The sequence below is a fragment of the Nicotiana tomentosiformis genome, chromosome 2, assembly GCF_000390325.3.
Source record: "Nicotiana tomentosiformis chromosome 2, ASM39032v3, whole genome shotgun sequence".
NCBI classification, from domain to species: Eukaryota; Viridiplantae; Streptophyta; class Magnoliopsida; order Solanales; family Solanaceae; genus Nicotiana; species Nicotiana tomentosiformis.
In genome coordinates this window covers 4,627,122-4,645,699 of record NC_090813.1, presented here as the reverse complement: position 1 = coordinate 4,645,699, position 18,578 = coordinate 4,627,122, and the positions used below count along the sequence as shown (strand labels likewise).

At 39.5% G+C, this 18,578-nt stretch overlaps 2 protein-coding genes and 1 pseudogene across 2 annotated transcripts; all 3 read right to left on the bottom strand.

Annotated features, from left to right (window-relative positions):
• LOC117280828 (pentatricopeptide repeat-containing protein At2g02980, chloroplastic-like) lies at window positions 1-9,148 on the bottom strand. Its single transcript, XM_070192768.1, has 3 exons — window positions 8,783-9,148; window positions 1,102-2,160; window positions 1-875 (listed from the first exon to the last, which is right to left on the bottom strand). The coding sequence occupies exons 1-3, from the start codon at window positions 9,146-9,148 to the stop codon at window positions 48-50; spliced, it is 2,253 nt and encodes a 750-aa protein (XP_070048869.1). The 3' UTR covers window positions 1-47.
• Window positions 9,149-9,928: 780 nt separating this feature from the next.
• On the bottom strand, window positions 9,929-14,354 carry LOC104113395 (pentatricopeptide repeat-containing protein At2g02980, chloroplastic-like; annotated as a pseudogene).
• A 2,820-nt stretch (window positions 14,355-17,174) lies between these two features.
• On the bottom strand, window positions 17,175-17,651 carry LOC138904263 (uncharacterized). The gene has a single exon (XM_070192767.1). The coding sequence runs from the start codon at window positions 17,649-17,651 to the stop codon at window positions 17,175-17,177; it is 477 nt and encodes a 158-aa protein (XP_070048868.1).
• Between the last annotated feature and the right edge of the window lie 927 nt (window positions 17,652-18,578).

The following is an 18,578-nucleotide window of genomic DNA, read 5'->3' as shown; positions in this document are numbered from 1 at the left end:
TTCTAAAAGCGGGTGATTTTTGCAATATATTGCTAAAAGAGTAATATTTACCAAAAATCTCTGCAAGAACAAACTCCATTGACAAACCTGTGGAACCTAACTCTGTCCCTAACAATGATCTCTCTGTTGTATAATCTACTAATTATCTTTGTCACTTCATGGCAGTCTCTACATACTCTAAGATTCTTCACTATCCTAATCACTGTTGGTGCTTTTGTCTTCAAAAGGCCAAACGCAATAGCCAACCTTTCACTGTGCTCACATAGAGCAATTTCCTTCTCTTCATCACTCACATTGTGCAGTATAGTAGCAATCCAAGGTTCATGACCTGTAGAATATACCCTTTGCGATATATCTCTTAGGACTTCTTTGATCTCCTCTGCTTCAGGGTGCGACCAATCACTCATTATGAACTCGTGCACAAGACCGTCAACTTCAATGGAACTGCATCCTGGCATTGCCTTAATCCCTTTGTCTTTCATCTGCTTCCTCACGTGGCGCATTTTTTCCCAGTCTGATACCGATGCATACAAACTAGACAGTAGGATATAGTTCTCTGCATTCCACGGCTCTAATTCAATGAGATGCTGGCCGAGAATTTCACCTTTGTCCAAGATCTTGTTCTTTTTGCACCCAACAAGTAATGTGCGCAATATTGCTGGACACGGGGTGAGTGGCATGGCTTCGACAAATGAATAAGCTTCATCAATTAAGTTTGAACGGCTTAACAGATCGACCATGCAGCCATAGTGCTCTAAAGATGGCTCAATACCAGACTCAATCATGCTTGCCCAATACTTTTTCCCTTCAAAAACTAGTCCACTATGAGCACAGGCCATAAGTACCCCAACAAGTGTCACATGGTTAGGTTCCACCTGAGAGAAAATTCAAAAATAGATCACAGATAAGCTGCTAACAGTCAATACATCAAAGATTTAGCATTCAATTTATCTGATTTTTATGCAAGCATTCAACACCAAGCATAATAAGCACAAACTCATGCACTTCTTTAATGTTTTATGTGCATCAAGATGACATTTTTTTATACGTTTTTGTAAGAAAAATTGCATCTTACAGCATTGTTCATAGTCATTGCATTACCTTAGCTTTATCCATCCTGGAAAATGTCACCAATGCATATTCTGCGAGCCCATTTATCGCTAAACCAACTATCATTGAGCTCCAAGCCTTGGAATCTTTAACAGGCATCGCTTCAAATAACTCGATTGCCTTCTCAATGCATCCACACTTTGCATACATGTTAACAAGCGCAGTACTAAGCTCAAGATCATTCTCAATCAATCTCCTGTCGATATAAGCATGCACCCACCTCCCCAAATCTAATGCCCCAAGCATAGCACAAGCCGATATCACGCTCACCATTGTCACCTTATCGGGCGAAACACCTGTCTTCTGCATTTCCCTAAACAAACTTAAAGACTCATTCAACATCCCAAGTCTCGAATACCCGCTAATCATTGCACTCCAAGCAACCACATTTCTCTCAGGAATTTCATCAAACACTTTCTCCGCCAGCCCAATCTCTTCACATTTCGCGTATAAATTCAACAATGAGGTTTGAACAAAGGGGCTTGATCCAAACCCAGATTGTATTACATGCTTATGCACTTGTTGGCCTTCCTTAAATTCTGCCAAAAGTGAACATGCCTTCAAAACAAATGCTAAAGTGAAAGTATTTGCTTTTGGGTAATTTTTCTTGAGCAGTTTCTTGAAAATAAAAATGGGTTCTTGAGATGGGATTTGGGATTCAAGAAAACCTCTGATGAGAGAATTATAAGAGAAAATGCTAGGGTTTGGGATTTGGGTAAGGACCCGTTTGGCATAATTGAGGCTCCCATTGGGAGAAAGGGCTGCAAAGGCGAGAACTTTGGAGAGAATGAAGGAGATAGTGGGAAGTGGAATAAAGGAATGAGTAGTGGTTATATGGGCATGAATTTGATGGAGGACTCTCAGATTGGGGCATTTTGAAATAAGTGAAACGAGTCTTGATTCTACTTCTTCCAGCTCTTCTAACTTGCCTATATTCTTCTTTGATGTTAGGAGACTGATATATTCTTTGCGGTGAATTTTGGTAACTGGAGTGACTGAGAACTTCAAGTACTGTACTTGGTAGCCGAGCCTGGAACTGAGTGAGACTATCTAGAGAGATTTTAGAGGCAAAACAAGAATTTGAAATTAGGGAGTAGAGTACAATATATATATATATGGATGTTGCTATGTTAGTAATGTACCCACTTTTGATTTATCCAAATTACCCCTCTCAATCTTTGTTACCTTATTAATTGTTCGGACTATTTTGTCTTTTCACTTTAATCCACCATCACTCATCAACAATCTCCCCCGTCTCTCTTATGGCAAGTCCCCAGGTGATGTTCCATGAACATCATGAATGAACAGAACTCATGATTCTCACAATCTGAGCTCTCAAATACCATGAATGAATAGAACTCTTCAAAATTCGAAGTTAAGCAGGTACACATAAGGAAACCCATTTATTAGATCTTAAAATCAAGTTGCAGAAACGGAAGAGAATGAGTTAACCAAAAATCAAATAGTTAGCCAGAACCTTTTTTAATCCATGAAAATATGCAAAGAACACATTCTTCGATTCATCAAAAATTTCTGCGAGCAATTAATCATTTCTTTAAAAATGATACTCCATTTCATTTCTCATATTTTATTTCCCATAAAATTATCCAAGCAAAGATATGACTTGCAAGTTCAATATGGAAGAGAAAGGGGCTCTTTTGCTAGCATGAAGCTGCATTGCTATTAAAATTGGCAGCTTCGTTGATGAAAGAGAAAAAAAAAGAGATTAAACACACAGCGAAGACGATAGAGAGAGAAAGGAGGAACACAAAAGGGGTTTAGTTTTTTGACGGAAAGACCAAAAAGCCCCTCTCATTAATGTGTTCTTAAAGACTATTGAGGGTATTTAAGTAAAATTAAAAGTAGGTACAATGCTAACGTAGCAAGAATATATATATATATATATATATATATATATATATATATATATATGCGCGCGCTAGTTTCTTTGCCTTGCACGTGTATTATGTTAATTTTTTATCGAATATATATATCAAATACTAAAAATAAATAATGCATATATATTTAAAAAATATTTGATTTAATTATAAATTACAAAGTTAAATGCACCAAAAGCTAGCATAATGTAACCTTAAGATCTTTTATAATTAAAATCAAATTATTCTCCTCGACCAACTCTATCTCTGACTTCTACTTTTCTAGGCATCATGGTATCACTTATACTTCGATATATCTCGCTTTTTAAAATTCATTGCTCCAATAGAAAATGTCGAAAGAGATTGATTAACTTTATGATCTTCGCCATATTATTCAGCAATAATAATATCAATTGAGTCTTGGTATCATTATTTTCTCAAGGTTAATTGCTCTTTTCTACAATATTTAAGTATCGATTTTTATATTTTAATGTACATGTCAGGCACAACATCTTCAATTTTATCATATATACATATAAGTAATATTTATTTATACATCAACAAATTGTAGAGTTCAAATCTCATCGATGAATATGAAAGGTTGAATTGTATAGCAATAATTTTTTTTAGTAATTCTTATATACTGAATAAAATTAGATAATCATAAGATAAAATTAAGGGCAAAGATCCACAAACCCCTGGTACTATTCAAAATTATTCGATTTCTGATTCTCCAATAAACTCTTAGAGCTTGATATCTTCCTCGGGTGACTAAACTTGTAAGGATATTTCCTTCTCTTTTCATTTAATCAAATGAGACTTAGATAATTAAAGGCAATGCAAATTCAACAATGAAACATTCATAAGTTTTGAAATAAAAAATAAAAATAAAATGGCACTTAGATTAGATGAAAGTATTAAAAGAATTGATACATCTATTAACAAAGTATTTTCGATTCTTCATTAGAGTTATCTTATAAACTTGTTTCACATAAAGAAGCTTAGGATACATTAGAAAGATCGCCAAAAAAATAGTCAAACGCCAATGAGAAGAAATGATGGATAGTTAAAGTTACTATTCAACTTACACGTACAATTTTATTTCTGTAAGGAGTTGTTTCTGTCTTGAATTGGGGGAGAATTTTGGCGCAAATTACGGCATAAATCAAGGAGAAACTAGTTAATTAATCTATCATGTGATCCCCACTATATATTTTTAATTAAATCCAAAATAGGATTTTTCCACTATATTAAGGGTTGTGACCATTTGTAGAAGAGGGCAGATTCATTGAGATTTACAGAACATCAAGCAAATACTATCCTTTTTTGGGCTTTGATATTGATTCATATTGTTCTTTTATCAATCACTCTCCATTCAATTTGGACTTGCATTCATTTCTTCTACAGTTAATTTCGATATACATTTACTTATTTTTTTAATTTGTACCAAGTTATACCATGTATCCTTAGAACTACGTATAAATTCAGTTGCTATCCATTTTTCGGGTGAACAGTTTGGCGCCCACCGTGGGGCTAAGGATAATAGTAGTTATTTGATATAAATCTCTGTAAAACACACACTATTTTACACTTGCTCTTGGAAATGTCTTTGATTTCAGGCTGAAAATGATGAACTCTCAGTTAATGGCCCTACCTATATATCCTGAACCACCATTAAATCTCAAATCTAGGCGGACTTCGTGGCTGACTTTATGCCGGCCTTCGTACCCGAGATTGAAAAAGAACTACTAATAAAATCGGGATCATCTTCGGGAGTCTAGACCCTCTTTACGGGCGGTGCTTCGAACGCGAAGGGGTCCGGACTAGGCATCGTACTAAAATCACGCATATGTAATGTAGTTAGACAGTCTATCAGAACTACAAAATTGACTAACAATGAGGCCGAGTATGAGGCCATGATTGCAGGTCTCGAACTAGCTAGAAGCTTGGGAGCGAAGGTCGTAGAGGCTAAGTGTGATTCCCTCCTCGTGGTAAACCAAGTTAACGGGACTTTTGAAGTCCGAGAAGATCGAATGCAGAGGTACTTGGATAAACTACAGGTGACTCTACATCGATTTAAGAAATGGACCTTGCAACATGTATCTCGAGAACAGAACAACGAGGTCGACACTCTTGCTAACTTAGGTTCATCGGTCAAAGATGACGAACTCAACTCGAGGACTGTCGTACAACTCATGAGATTGGTAATGGAAGAAGGTCATGCCGAGATAAACTCCACAAGTTTAACATGGGATTGGAGAAACAAATACATAGAGTACTTAAAGAACGAGAAGCTTCCATCAGATCCAAAAGAGCCGAGAGCTTTGCGCACAAAGGCAACACGATTCACTTTGTCCGAAGACGGAATGCTGTTTAGAAGGAAGTTCGATGGACCATTGGCAATATGTTTGGGACCGGAAGATACCGACTACATCCTACGAGAAATTCACGAGGGCACTTGTGAAAATCATTCCGGTGCTGATTTTCTGGTCCACAAAGTAATCAGAGTAGGGTATTATTGGACCGATATAGGCAAGGATACAAGGGAGTTCGTTCAAAAATGCGACAAATGCCAAAGGGATGCGCCCATGATTCATCAACCCGAGGAACTACTCCACTCGGTCCTATCTCCATGGCCCTTCATGAAATGGGGAATGGACATCGTTGGCCCTCTCCCGTCGGCCCCAGGTAAGGTTCAATTTATTTTGTTTATGACTGATTATTTCTCTAAATGGGTTGAAGCACAGGCTTTCGGAAAAGTCAGAGAAAAGGAAGTCATAGACTTCATTTGGGACTAGGGGTGTTCAAAATCGAACTAAAACCGAAAACCGAACCGCAAAAATGGCTTAATGGCTTATTGGTATCGGGTTAATGGTTTAACGGATGTGGAACGGATTGAATTTTTTTTATTAGCGGTTTATCGGTTTGGGGACGGATTATTCAATTTTCTTAACGGATAATCTGTTAACCCGTTAAGAATATATATATATATAATAAAAATCCCTTCTTATCGTGGGCCGTGACATTATACAAGTAGAAGTATTAAAAGTGTTTCTTTACCAGTAGTCCAATACCCTTCTTTACTAATACTCTATTAGACATTTAGATTTGAGACATTATAAACCCTAACGTCTAAAAGTGTTAATTTCCGTATTACACCCAGCGGCCAGAGCAGCAGACTCGCCGTCTCCCTCTCGCTAACTCGGCTCTCTATCTCGCCGTCTCGCCTCTCCCTCTCGCCAACTCGCCATCTCACCTCTCCCTCTCGCCATAGCCAGAGCCCAGAGTAGCAGATGGTAAGTTTCTTTACAGATTAAATTAGTATTGATCTGATCTTTATGAAAATGGTATGTGCATCATGTGCAGTTGCATCCATTGCTCCAATATCTGTAGTCTGAACTGAAAGCAGAGTTAGTGGGCACTAGCAAATTTCTCTAGTGTTTAGAGGTGTCAATTTTGGTATAACAACTAACGGGCTGTAACATGAAGGACCAAAATAGTCCTCTGTAATACAGACTGAACTAGGCCGATAAATCGCCCGATAATAGCTAAACCGATACCAATCTGCCCGATATCTTATCGGATGGCTAGCGGATTAATACATTTAAAATCCGATAACCGATAAGCCGAACCGTTAAGAGTAAATAACTACCTGATCCGCCCGATAAGCAGCCCTATTTGGGACCATATCATATGTCGATTTGGGATGCCCTCCGAGATTGTATGTGATAATGGAAAACAATTCATCGGCAGCAAAGTAACTAAATTTCTCGAGGATCACAAGATCAAAAGGATTCTATTAACACCTTATTATCCCAGCGGGAATGGACAAGCCGAATCGACCAATAAAACCATCATCCAAAATCTTAAGAAGAGATTGATTGATGCGAAAAGAAAATTGAGAGGAATACTACCTGAGGTTCTATGGGCATACCGCACAGCATCGAAATCCAGTACTGGAGCAACACCGTTCTCGTTAGTTTATGGCGCCGAAGCTCTGATCGGGGTCGAGGTCTGAGAACCTAACATCAGGTTTCGATATGTAACATAAGAGTCGAATGACGAGACTATGAATACGAGCCTAGAGATGTCTCCTACGTTACCCATAATATATGGAAGGATCATACAAGCTTGGCACAATAAACGATAAACAACTGCCGAGCAATTGGAACGTATCGCACCTAAAACAATACTACTACTAAGGTACGACCCCTCCCATTTTCATTTATATTTTAAACTAACCCTTGCAGGTGTTCGACTAGAAACAATGATGGATTCTTCCACACGAAGCCTTTAGGTCTAAAAGCACGCGTTGCACTCTTTTTCTCTTGGACCGATTTTGGCCCAAATGGGTTTTGAGGCGAGGTTTTTAATGAGGCAACCATTAATCGTGCTAACTTAGAACAATTCAACAGTATCCGAGGCCTCTTTACAATCAACCTCGAATACTGGGGGGGGGGGGGTGCCCTCGAATATCAAGTTTGATGCGAGGAAGTTACTTCATGGCAGCAGGGTCTCGATAGGAAAACTTTGTAAGGGCCAAATGGTCAAATGAACCATGCCTGCGTAGTTTGCTCGAACTCTGACACAGAACATGTACGCATGTATAATGATTTATAAAGAGAAGTATTCTTCTTTACCGATATCTCGTACCTTAGAAAAGTTTTTCTACTTTACAATTTCATATTCTCGATCTATTATGTAAACAGGCTTAAGGGCCGACCATGACCAGAGTTCAGATGATTACCCCCACAATTGGGGACTGCCATCCGAAAAATAAACGAGATCGAATTATATAAACTCCGAGATCATAAGACCTTTTAGGCAACCCTCAATTTTATAGGCCGCGGCAACCCCACTCGGGGATTGACACTTCGGGCAAGCTCGAAGTAAAACAGGAAAATAAGCCCAAGAGGTAAATCCCGAACTAAAGAGGCTACAGCCGAATTAACACGGGTCGGAGACGTCCGAATTCCGTAACAAAACAGGCTTTCGAATTCTTTCATAAACCGGTTAAAAAGGCTTACCCCGGCAAAATCATAAAAGGCTTCGATAATATCAAGCCTCGAAAACTCTAATGAGTACAAAATTGTTCGAACTCTCGAACAATTCCTTATTTCATGCCAAGGCATTACAAGTTTCGCAAATACAAATGATAAAAAACTTTTTCAAGCCGAAAAAGGGACAAAGCCATAAATAATCTTTTTACAAAAGCCTAAGGGTTTTTTTTTGCCTTGAGTTCGAGAGACCATCCTTGCTCAAATAAAAAAACTAAGGGTTACCTTACTTCGAGTTCGAGCAAGCACTCACTCGATCATAAAGTCTAAGGGCTATACTAATTCAGTTTCAATCAAATTGTCTAAACTTCGGATCTTAGAATATAACTTCATAATTTTATAAGGCGGAAAGGAAGTAAGTTTTTATATATATGTCAAAAATCATTTACAAGGGCAGCATAGCCCAATCAAGTTTCTCTACAAAAGACCGAAACGGTCTTAAAGAAAACAAAAAAAATACTAATCCTAAAGGACTTAGTCCTCTCAGGGAGCAACATCTTCGCCCTCGAGGCCTTCTTCACTTTCAGATCCACTCATACTCTTGGTATCATCATCATCAGGAAAGGCCAACACTCTGGTTTTGGCTTCAAGCTCCTTAGCATTCTCGATCTCGGCTGTAAGATCGAAGCCATGAGCATGGATCTCCTCGAGAGTCTCCTTTCGAGACTGGCATTTAGCATGCTCGGCAACCTAGTTTGCTCAAGCCTGAGCATCCTCGGCAACCTCCTTTGCTATAACCTGAGCAGCTTCAGCGTCGGACCGGTAGATGGCCACCATTGCATCAGCATTAGCCGTGGCTATTTCGACCTCCGATTTGGCCGCTGCAAGTTCTGTGGCCAGTCTCTCTCGATAAGAAATTGCTGAGCCCAACTGAGACTGGAACTCCTCGATTTTCTTGGCTTGCACCAAGGCATTCTCTTTCAAGCTTCGGGGTTGGGTCTCAGCCGAGGCCAGTTGAGCTCGAACAACCTCCTTTTCTGAGGCAAGACGGTCCATGTTCTTCTTCCACTCCTCGGCCTCCACTTTCACTGTGTCTACTTCAACACGAAGCTGCCTGATCACACCAAACTTTTGCTGGACCTGTGGGACCGAACTATTAGCCATCATGCCCGAGTTAGTATCATTAACTTCAAAAATTCTTTTTACCTGCTCGGCTAGATCAGCTTGTTCTTCCAAGCTGCTTCTAGCTCAGCCCAAAGTCCTTTTGCTTCCCCTTTTCTCTGCTCACTAAGAAGCTTGAAGGCATCTCTCTCCTCAGTATGCCCTCAGATTTAGGCTTCGTACCGGCTCAGCTCCCCTCGGGATCAGAAAAATGCCTCGTGATAAAGCACAAAGGCCTACAAAAATAGAAATAAGGAATTATACAAGGAAAGAAAAATACAATTATGAAAATTGACAAAGAAAATATGAACTTACACGATTCAGGGCATGTTGAGCTTCATTGAAAAGACAAGATACTCCCACCTCGCCCGAGCTCTTCTTCGGAGCCTCCAAGTCACTCAGACCTGTGGCATCTTCTACCTCAACAAAATAACCATAGAAAGGATCTTCCTCTCTATGGGCTCCCTCCCCGTGACAAGTCTCCACGGCATGAGCGTCGCGTATCATCGACTGGGAAAATGAAGGAAATGAGGGAGAATCCCCGATCTCTATTGCCCCAAGTAGGTTTTTTGGGGCGCCGCCTCTGTCTTGGGGAGCCTCAAGCCCAGTTTCTACATCGGCATCCACCGCCTCTTCAACGATCTATTCGCCCCGAGGTAAAGCATCTTCAGTTCCCCTCGCCTCAGGAACTTGGGCCGGAGTCTCCTCCTTGCCTTCATCGAGCCGAGACGGAGCAGTATTAACTCCCACCGGTTCCGAAGTTTTCTGAATATTGGTGCTAGCTCATGCATGGGCCATCAGCCCAGAATCACCTTCATCTTCTTTATCCCTTAGTCTTTGTACTGACTCCATAGACAGTGGGATTGTGTTTCCCTTAGGTTTACGGGTCTTTCTCTTCTTGGGTTTTTGACCCTCGGAGTTCGAGGCCCTTTTTCTCTTAATCACTTTCATCGGTTTCGAGATAGGCAGTAAAGCTTCTTCATCACTTGTCAGGGGTCTCATAGCCGTATCCTTTTCGAGACCTACAAAAGGAGAAAGTAAGTAAACTCATGTTTGAAAACAATGCTTGAACGATAGGCAAATCGGTAAGCCAAGAAGAAGGCTTACTATGAGTCTGAGCCTCCCACTAGCCCTTTGACAAATCACGCCACGCGCGCTCGGTGTATATTGACGTCAAAACCAAGCTCTTGACCTATTTCTCGAGGTGGGGAACCGCACCCGGCATCCAAGCAACGACTGCATCGAGAAAAGCACTGATAAGAAAGGATGAAGAAGTAAAAACAACAAACGGAAATTAAAGACGGGATCATACTTACGTTTCATATTCTATTTCTCAGAAAATGGCATGCTCTTAGTCGGGATTAGGTCCGTGGTCTTCACCCGAACGAACCGGCCTATCCAGCCCTGATCTTTGTCTTCATCTATACTTAAGGTGAACGCCTTGGTGTCCCGACGTTGAAGCTTTATCATCCCACCTCGGTAGAGTCGAGGGCTATATAATCTTACGAGATGGTCGAGGGTGAAGGGAAGCTCGTCGATTTTGCTCACGAAGAAACGGAGCAGTATTACGATCCTCCAGAAAAAAGGGTGAATTTTTCTCACGTGGCGCATTTTTTCCCAGTTTGATACCCGATGCATACAAACTAGACAGTAGGATATAGTTCTCTGCATTCGACGACTCTAATTCAATGAGATGCTGGCCGAGAATTTCACCTTTGTCCAAGATCTTGTTCTTTTTGCACCCAACAAGTAATGTGCGCAATATTGCTGGACACAGGGTGAGTGGCATGGCTTCGACAAATGAATAAGCTTCATCAATTAAGTTTGAACGGCTTAACAGATCGACCATGCAGCCATAGTACTCTAAAGATGGCTCAATACCAGACTCAATCATGCTTGCCCAATACTTTTTCCCTTCAAAAACTAGTCCACTATGAGCACATGCCATAAGAACCCCAACTAGTGTCACATGGTTAGGTTCCACCTGAACGAAAATTCAAAAATAGATTATAGATAAGCTGCTAACAGTCGATACATCAAAGATTTACCATTCAATTTATCTGATTTTTACACAAAGATTCAACGCGGAGCCTAATAAGCACAAAGTCGTGCACTCCTTCAATGTTTTATGTGAATCAAGATGACATGTTTTTATAGGAAAAATTGCATCTTACAGCATTGTTCATAGTCATTGAATTACCTTAGCTTTGTCCATCCTGGAAAACATCACCAATGCATATTCTGCGAGCCCATTGATTGCCAAGCTAACTATCATTGAGCTCCACGCCTTGGCATCTTTAACAGGCATCGCTTCGAATACTTCAATCGCCTTCTCAATGCATCCACACTTTGCATACATGTTAACAAGCGCAGTACTAAGCTCAAGATCATTCTCAATCAATCTCCTGTCAATATAAGCATGCACCCACCTCCCCAAATCTAATTCCCCAGACATAGCACAAGCCGAAATCACGCTCACCATCGTCACCTTATCAGGCGAAACACCAGTCTTCTGCATTTCCCTAAACAAACTTAAAGACTCATTCACCATCCCAAGTCTCGAATACCTACTAATCATTGCACTCCAAGCAACCACATTTCTCTCAGGAATTTTATCAAACACTTTCTCCGCCAACCCAATCTCCTCACATTTAGCGTATAAATTCAACAATGAGGTTTGAATAAAGGGGTTTGATCCAAACCCAGATTGTATTACATGCTTATGAACTTCTTGGCCTTCTTTAAATGCTGTTAAAATTGAACATGCCTTTAAAACAAATGCAAAAGTGAAAGTATTTGCTTTTGGGTAACTTTTCTTGAGTAGTTTTTTGAAAATAAAAATAGGTTCTTAAGATGGAATTTTTTGGGATTCAAGAAAACCTATAATGAGAGAATTATAAGAGAAAATGCTAGAGTTGGGGATTTGGGTAAGGACCCTTTTGGCATAATTGAGGCTCCCATTGGGAGAAAGGGCTGCAAAGGTAAGAGCTTTGGAGAGAATGAATGAGATAGTGGGAAGTGGAAGAGTGATGATACGGGCATGAATTTGATGGAGGACTTTCAGATTGGGGCATTTTGAAACAAGTGAAACGAGTCTTGATTCTACTTCTTCCAGCTCTTTTAACTTTACCTATATTCTATAATGCTGGAGATTGATATATTGAATGATGAACTGGTTAGCTGTGACAACTGAGAACCTCTGGTAGCTGGAATCGAGTGAGAGTGAGAGTATTTGGATTTTGGAGGCTAATCTAGAATTTGAAATAAGTAGGTAAAGTCTAAGATATGTACATTTTCAATATCTATAAAATTATACAAGAAATTCTACCTTTGTAAATGTTAAAGAGGCAAACCTGAAAATAAAAGAACACCAAATTGTAACGTGAAAATCCTTCAAATCAAAGGTAAAAACTACGAAATCACAAAGATCCAAAAAACTCTACTATAACAATAACAAGGTTACAAAAGTTCTCTAAATTGGCTACACAACAAGTGTCATACACGAAGCAACAATATCAACAATAAATCAATTGAAGATGGAGAAGAAGTCACAAAAATGGAGCTGCAGTTAGGGGCTCGAAATCAGATGCTACAGGCCTCTAAATCCGATCATCGCCATTCTAATCAAAGACCAAGATGTTACGAATACTCAGTCAAAATTTTAGCCCGATCCAACGGTTAACGAATCAAACAATGTGATTTGAAATTAGCTGGTCGGAACAAAAATCTGCAGCAAAACAAACACTTTTCTTCTCTATTCTCTCTTGATGAAAGCTCTCTCAAAAACCACTCTTATGTGCTAAGTCTTTCAAAGACTTGTACCAATAAGCATAGAATAATTCTTCAAGGTTGTCCTATTTATAGATTATGAGTGAAACTTTCTCTTAAAGCCAAAACCAACTCTAAATAAAAATAAAAATTGAATTCAGTTGCGAATAAGAATGAAAACCAAAAGAGAATAAGATTAGGCCATTGGGCCTTTGGTTGGACAACATGGGCATGGGCCTAACAAACTCCCCCTTCAGCCAAGGGGCCAAATATGTCTTCAAGTAGAGGAACTATTGACAGGCTTCATGCCTGCCAATTTTCTGCAAAAGACATGCTTATCTATGAAGTCCTCATGCTGCTCCATATAAATCTCCTCATCTAAATCACCATGAAGAAAAGCAGTCTTTACATCCATTTGCTCAACCTCTAAATCTAGACTAGCGGCTAAGCCTAGAACCACACGAATAGAAGATATCTTCACAATAGGGGAGCAAATTTCATCAAAGTCAACTCCTTTCTTCAGGCCAAAATCCTAAACAAGTAACCTCGCCTTGTACCTAGGTGCAGAGGTATAGTTATCTTGCTTTACTATGAATATCCATTTGTTTGATAAAGCTTTCTTACTTTTCGGCAATTTCACTAACCCATATGTGCCATTCTCCTAGAGTGACTTCACCCCATCTTCCATGGCTTCTATCCACTAATCTTTGTGAGTATCTTGCATGGATTCATCATAATTCTTAGGTTCTCCCATGTCAGTCAAAAGTACATACTCACCAGGAGGATAGCACTTGGATATTTGCTTCTCCATTGTAGATCTTCTAAGAGAGGTTTCGGGAGAATTCGAAGTAGTTACCTGAGCAGGATTTGGTTGCTGATCAACCACAACTTCATCAACTGGAGCATCCATAACATCTACACCATGATGATCATTTTGAACTTGATCAGTATCTTCATTATTGTTTTGGGTTCGTTCATGTGCAATAGGTGCCTTAGCAATGGAAACTAGATCAATATAAACTAAGCTCTCATTACTCAGAGAATCTATCTTCTCAGCTTTGTCAATATCTTCAATAGTCTAGTCTTCAAAGAATATTGCATCACAACTTCTAATAAGTTTATTGTCAACAGGATCATAAAAACGACACCCAAACTCATCTTGACCATAACCGATAAAGATGCACTGCTTAGTTTTGACATCAAGTTTCGATCTCTCATCTTTAGGAACATGCACACAAACTTTACTCCCAAAAACTCTCAAGTGATCATAAGAAACATCTTTGGCAAACCAAACTCTGTCTGGGACATCACCATCCAAAGCAACAGCAGGAGACAAATTGATAACGTAAGCAACAGTATTAAGTGCTTCCGCCCAAAATGTATTTGGAAGTTTAGCCTCTAAAAGCAAGCACCTAACTCTCACAACTAGAGTTCTATTCATCCTCTCTGCCAAACCATTCAATTGAGGCTTCTTGGCCAGAGTTTTTTGATGACGAATTCCTTGTTCTTTGCAATAGTTATTTTTAGTTTGAGTGCCCGTATGGATTACTAAAGAACTTGGTTCTTTACCGTGTTTATTAAGCATAAAGTAAACAAGCAATAAAATGAACACAATGATTTTCACGTGAAAAATCACCCGGTTCAAAGGTGCAAAATTCACGACCTACAACATAGGATTTTCAACTCCAACTCCACTAGAACAATGAGACAAAGTGTATCAATTACAAGACTATAATTAAATACTCTCCAGTACTCCTACTACTCCTATTTGATTCACAAGTTACTCTAACTTGTAAAGCAAAATACTCACTCCAACTCACTAATTGTTTATGACACTTGATTACAACTCAATTTCCTAAAACACATTCACTAGACTGACTCGGGAAGGATACAAGGTAAGTACTCAACACAAGTAAACAACTTATGACTCTTTAGTTGATATGTGAAAGGATGGTTCGGAAATCCAAAGTCGATCCTATTTAAAATACAACTTGAGATCTTCTAAGAGTTCTATTCATAGTCAGCTTCCTCTTTGATAGGACTCCTATAGTTCCAAGGATTGCACAAGCTTTGAGACTTTAGTATGTGACTGAATAATCCATATCTTCTTGAGCAATGAACCTTATCACTTATAGTAGCCATCTTCCACCAAACTCGGACCTGGGTAACTTTGAGATAAAGTTACTGTCTTGTATAGATGTACAAGTATCACTCATAAGGAGCTGATTCTTTCTCCTGAAAAGCTGGTTCTTCAGAATAGTTCGTTGAGGACCTGGTTCTTTGAACATTTAGTCATACTTTGTTAATCATCAAAACTTCAATACTTAACAAATTCCCCCTTTTTAATGATGACAAACTTTGTACATAGCAAAAACAAATAATCACATCAAAGAACCAGATCAAAGAACCATATAGGCACAACAAGTACGATTGACAGACATGTATGTTCACAACACTTTACAACCTTATCTTCCCCCTTTTGGCATCATCGAAAACACAAAAAACAAATATTAGACATTAAGCACAGATAATGTAAGATTCAAGGCCAAACAAACTACAACACAAGCTTAAGAAAAGGCAAATAGACTAGGCTGATGATCCAATATAGTACAAAGCAGTAAAGCAGAGCAATATGAGACATTAAGTAGTGCCAAAAGAAGTCTTCATCATTAGAACAAAATAAACTAAGCATACTGCAAACTACTCAGACGAAGACAAAAAGGAACAAAATATAAAGCATCACTAGAATAGCAAAAGAGCTAAGGACACTGAGAAGGAACAAGTTTATGGGTGAGAAGCAGAGGGGATCGAGGCTTTCATAAGGGTGACAATCTATTGAGCATGAGCCTCCCTGTCTCTTCTGAGCTCTTCCCTAAGTTGCTTTGTTTCCTTTCTCAGCTCATTATTGTCTTCACGAAGCTTGGCATTCTCTTCAATAGCCAACTTCAACCTCTTGCTAAGTTCTACAACCCTACTGCTTCTAGGAAGAATAGCAAATCATGTGGGTCATCTAGCCTTGATTTCCTCATATCCATACTGCTTGAGGGTAACAACATCCAAAACATCATTGTGGTTTCCAAACTTAAGCTCAAGTAAGGCAATGTTGAGCTTTTCAAACAACTCAGTCAACATAAAACCATATGGCATAGCATGCTTTGGTTTGGAAGTATCTGCAACTTTTGCCATATGCTGAATCATTAGGCTAGGAATATTGATAGGTCTACCAGTGTCAAGCAACTCCATCACAACCATATCCAGCAGAGTAGCTTCATGCCTTTTCTCAAAGCTCTGAAGAATGGAGGAGTTGAAAAAATGAAACAATAACTTGTGGAAGGGAGTCATATCAGTCTTGTACACTTTCTGGGGAGCATCTAGTTCAAACTTTTGGGAGAACTTCCCGGTGACCACAATGCTAGTGTCAACATCATTGTCTATGGCTGGCCATTTCTTCTTCAAGTAATTGTCGAATCCCAAAGAGGAGATATTTAGAAGCATCCCCAGCTCCTTAGCATCAAACTCCATGTCAAAGCCCCCTACCTTACTCTTGACTACCTTCCCATCAAATGTGAAATTTGCATAGAACTCCACCACAACAGGAACACATACTGGGGGAAAGCTTTGACAAACATGTGCTTCCACCCCTGTAGCTCAAGTTTTTCAACCAGTTGAGCCATTCCCTTCTTATCAGTGTTCGCAAGAATCTTCCCATTTAACACTTTTCTATTCCTGAACTCTGTGAGTCGATCAACTGCAGCTGTACATTCTTTCTTGACTTACCCCTACTGGCCCTTACAGAAGAGGTAGCAGGTTTGGTGACTTTGGCACCCCTTTTCTTGGGCGTAGCAGACTTTGCTGGCAAAGCAGAGTCAGATTCATCTTCTCCATTCACCTCAACAACATGTTCCACAATTGAAACCTTTTTCTTTGGCTTCTTTGCACTTATGGACTCGTTAATGATATGTGCATCAACAACCTTTCTTTTACTCCTTATGAGAGGAGTTCTGGCAAGAGGAACCACTCATTTTCTTGTTGAGACTGCTGACTTTGTAGCTTTCACAGGGGTCTTCCTGGATTTCTTCCCTACCTCAGATAGTGGCATATCATCTTCATCAGTGCTAACTTCTTCATCTCCAGTGAAAGGAGTCAACAAAAACCTAGGTTCTTGAGCCCTTGTCTCTTCACCAATTTCTTCAGAAGGGGCTATGATAATGTTTCCAATTGTCATGCAACCCCTAGATTCCTCACTCACATTCTCCTCTTCTTACTCACTCTCTTCATCACCTCCTTCACTCTTACTTACTTTTTCTTGATCCTCACCCTTACTTTCAGAAACCTCCTCTTCTTCACTCTGATTTTCTTCTTTTGCAGAATCATTAGCCTGTTCACCTGTCTTATCCTCTGTATAACTCTCCTTCTCATCTCCAGATGCTCCCTCATTCTCACTCTTTTCTTCTTCATTGGCTATGTTTTGAGCATCATGTTCCTCGTGACTATTCACAGCTTCTTTTTCACCCCCATCATCTTCCTCATCCTTAGTCCAAATAAAGAAAAGACTATCAGAAGCCTCATTTTGCACAGGTTCTTTACTTTCTTTCCCCTCAACCACAGGCTTCACAATCGTTGTATCTACCTCTTTCCCCGGATCCCCTGCACCCTTTTCGACAATGAATTTCTCCACTGGTGGCTTTTCACTCGTGGGTGGGAGAGTATTTAGGGGAGAAACATCTATAGCAGACATCAAAATATCTAATTTGGAAGGAGGATGTTGTACCTGATGTCGCACCCTGTTTTCTCGCGAAAGCGGGTTTCGACATGTGACAACTCTTTTAAAGAAAGGTTAAAAGAGAAGATTCTCCACCTAATAATTTTTAAGGTGCGTTAGGGTACCTATTTGCAAATAACTCTGTTTGACTAGTACGTGTCACCAAAGACCAGGTAAGGGCTCAAATTACCTCAAAGAGAAGGTGTTAGGCACTCCTCAAGGTCCACAATTGTGGGTTCCGGCCGAATTTTAAACTATGTGGATTATGTGATTAGGCTAGGTGATCAAACAAAGGAAAATATAGAAGTCGAAGAGTTTTATCATAACACGTGAGAATCGGTACAAATCTTTAATGATTACAAGGATACAACTACATTGGTCTATGTTAGACTACTAAATGTAAATAACAAGTATATAAAGAAAAAGTGGGGTCCTAAGTTTTTTAGCCTAAAGGATTACCCCATGCAACATAAATAATACTTCGTAACTCCCTTAAGGTCAGGAGTTGCTCATATTATTCAACGGGCATAGACTATCATCTCCTGCTACCCAATTACTATGTTGAAGTTGTTACCTAAAGTCTCTCTAATTCAATTCTAAATCGTACTCTATGTGTGCACTACCTGTCTCATACCTGTGGTCTAGGAGGCTTTGGACCTCTATTTGGGTGGTTCTAAACTTTACCTAGGTTGCTCAAAATGATAAAGCTAATCGCGCATTCAAAACAAGTACGACTGCATATAATAGCAAAGAGTGGCTCATGTTAGCCTCCACACATAACGACAAAGCACACAAATAAGTTCCAGGCTACACAGTAGACAATTTTCAGATTAAGACATATTTGAGTTGTTAAGTCCTATGGGCATGATTTCTATATGATTCTGATTTCAAGCGTCGTACATG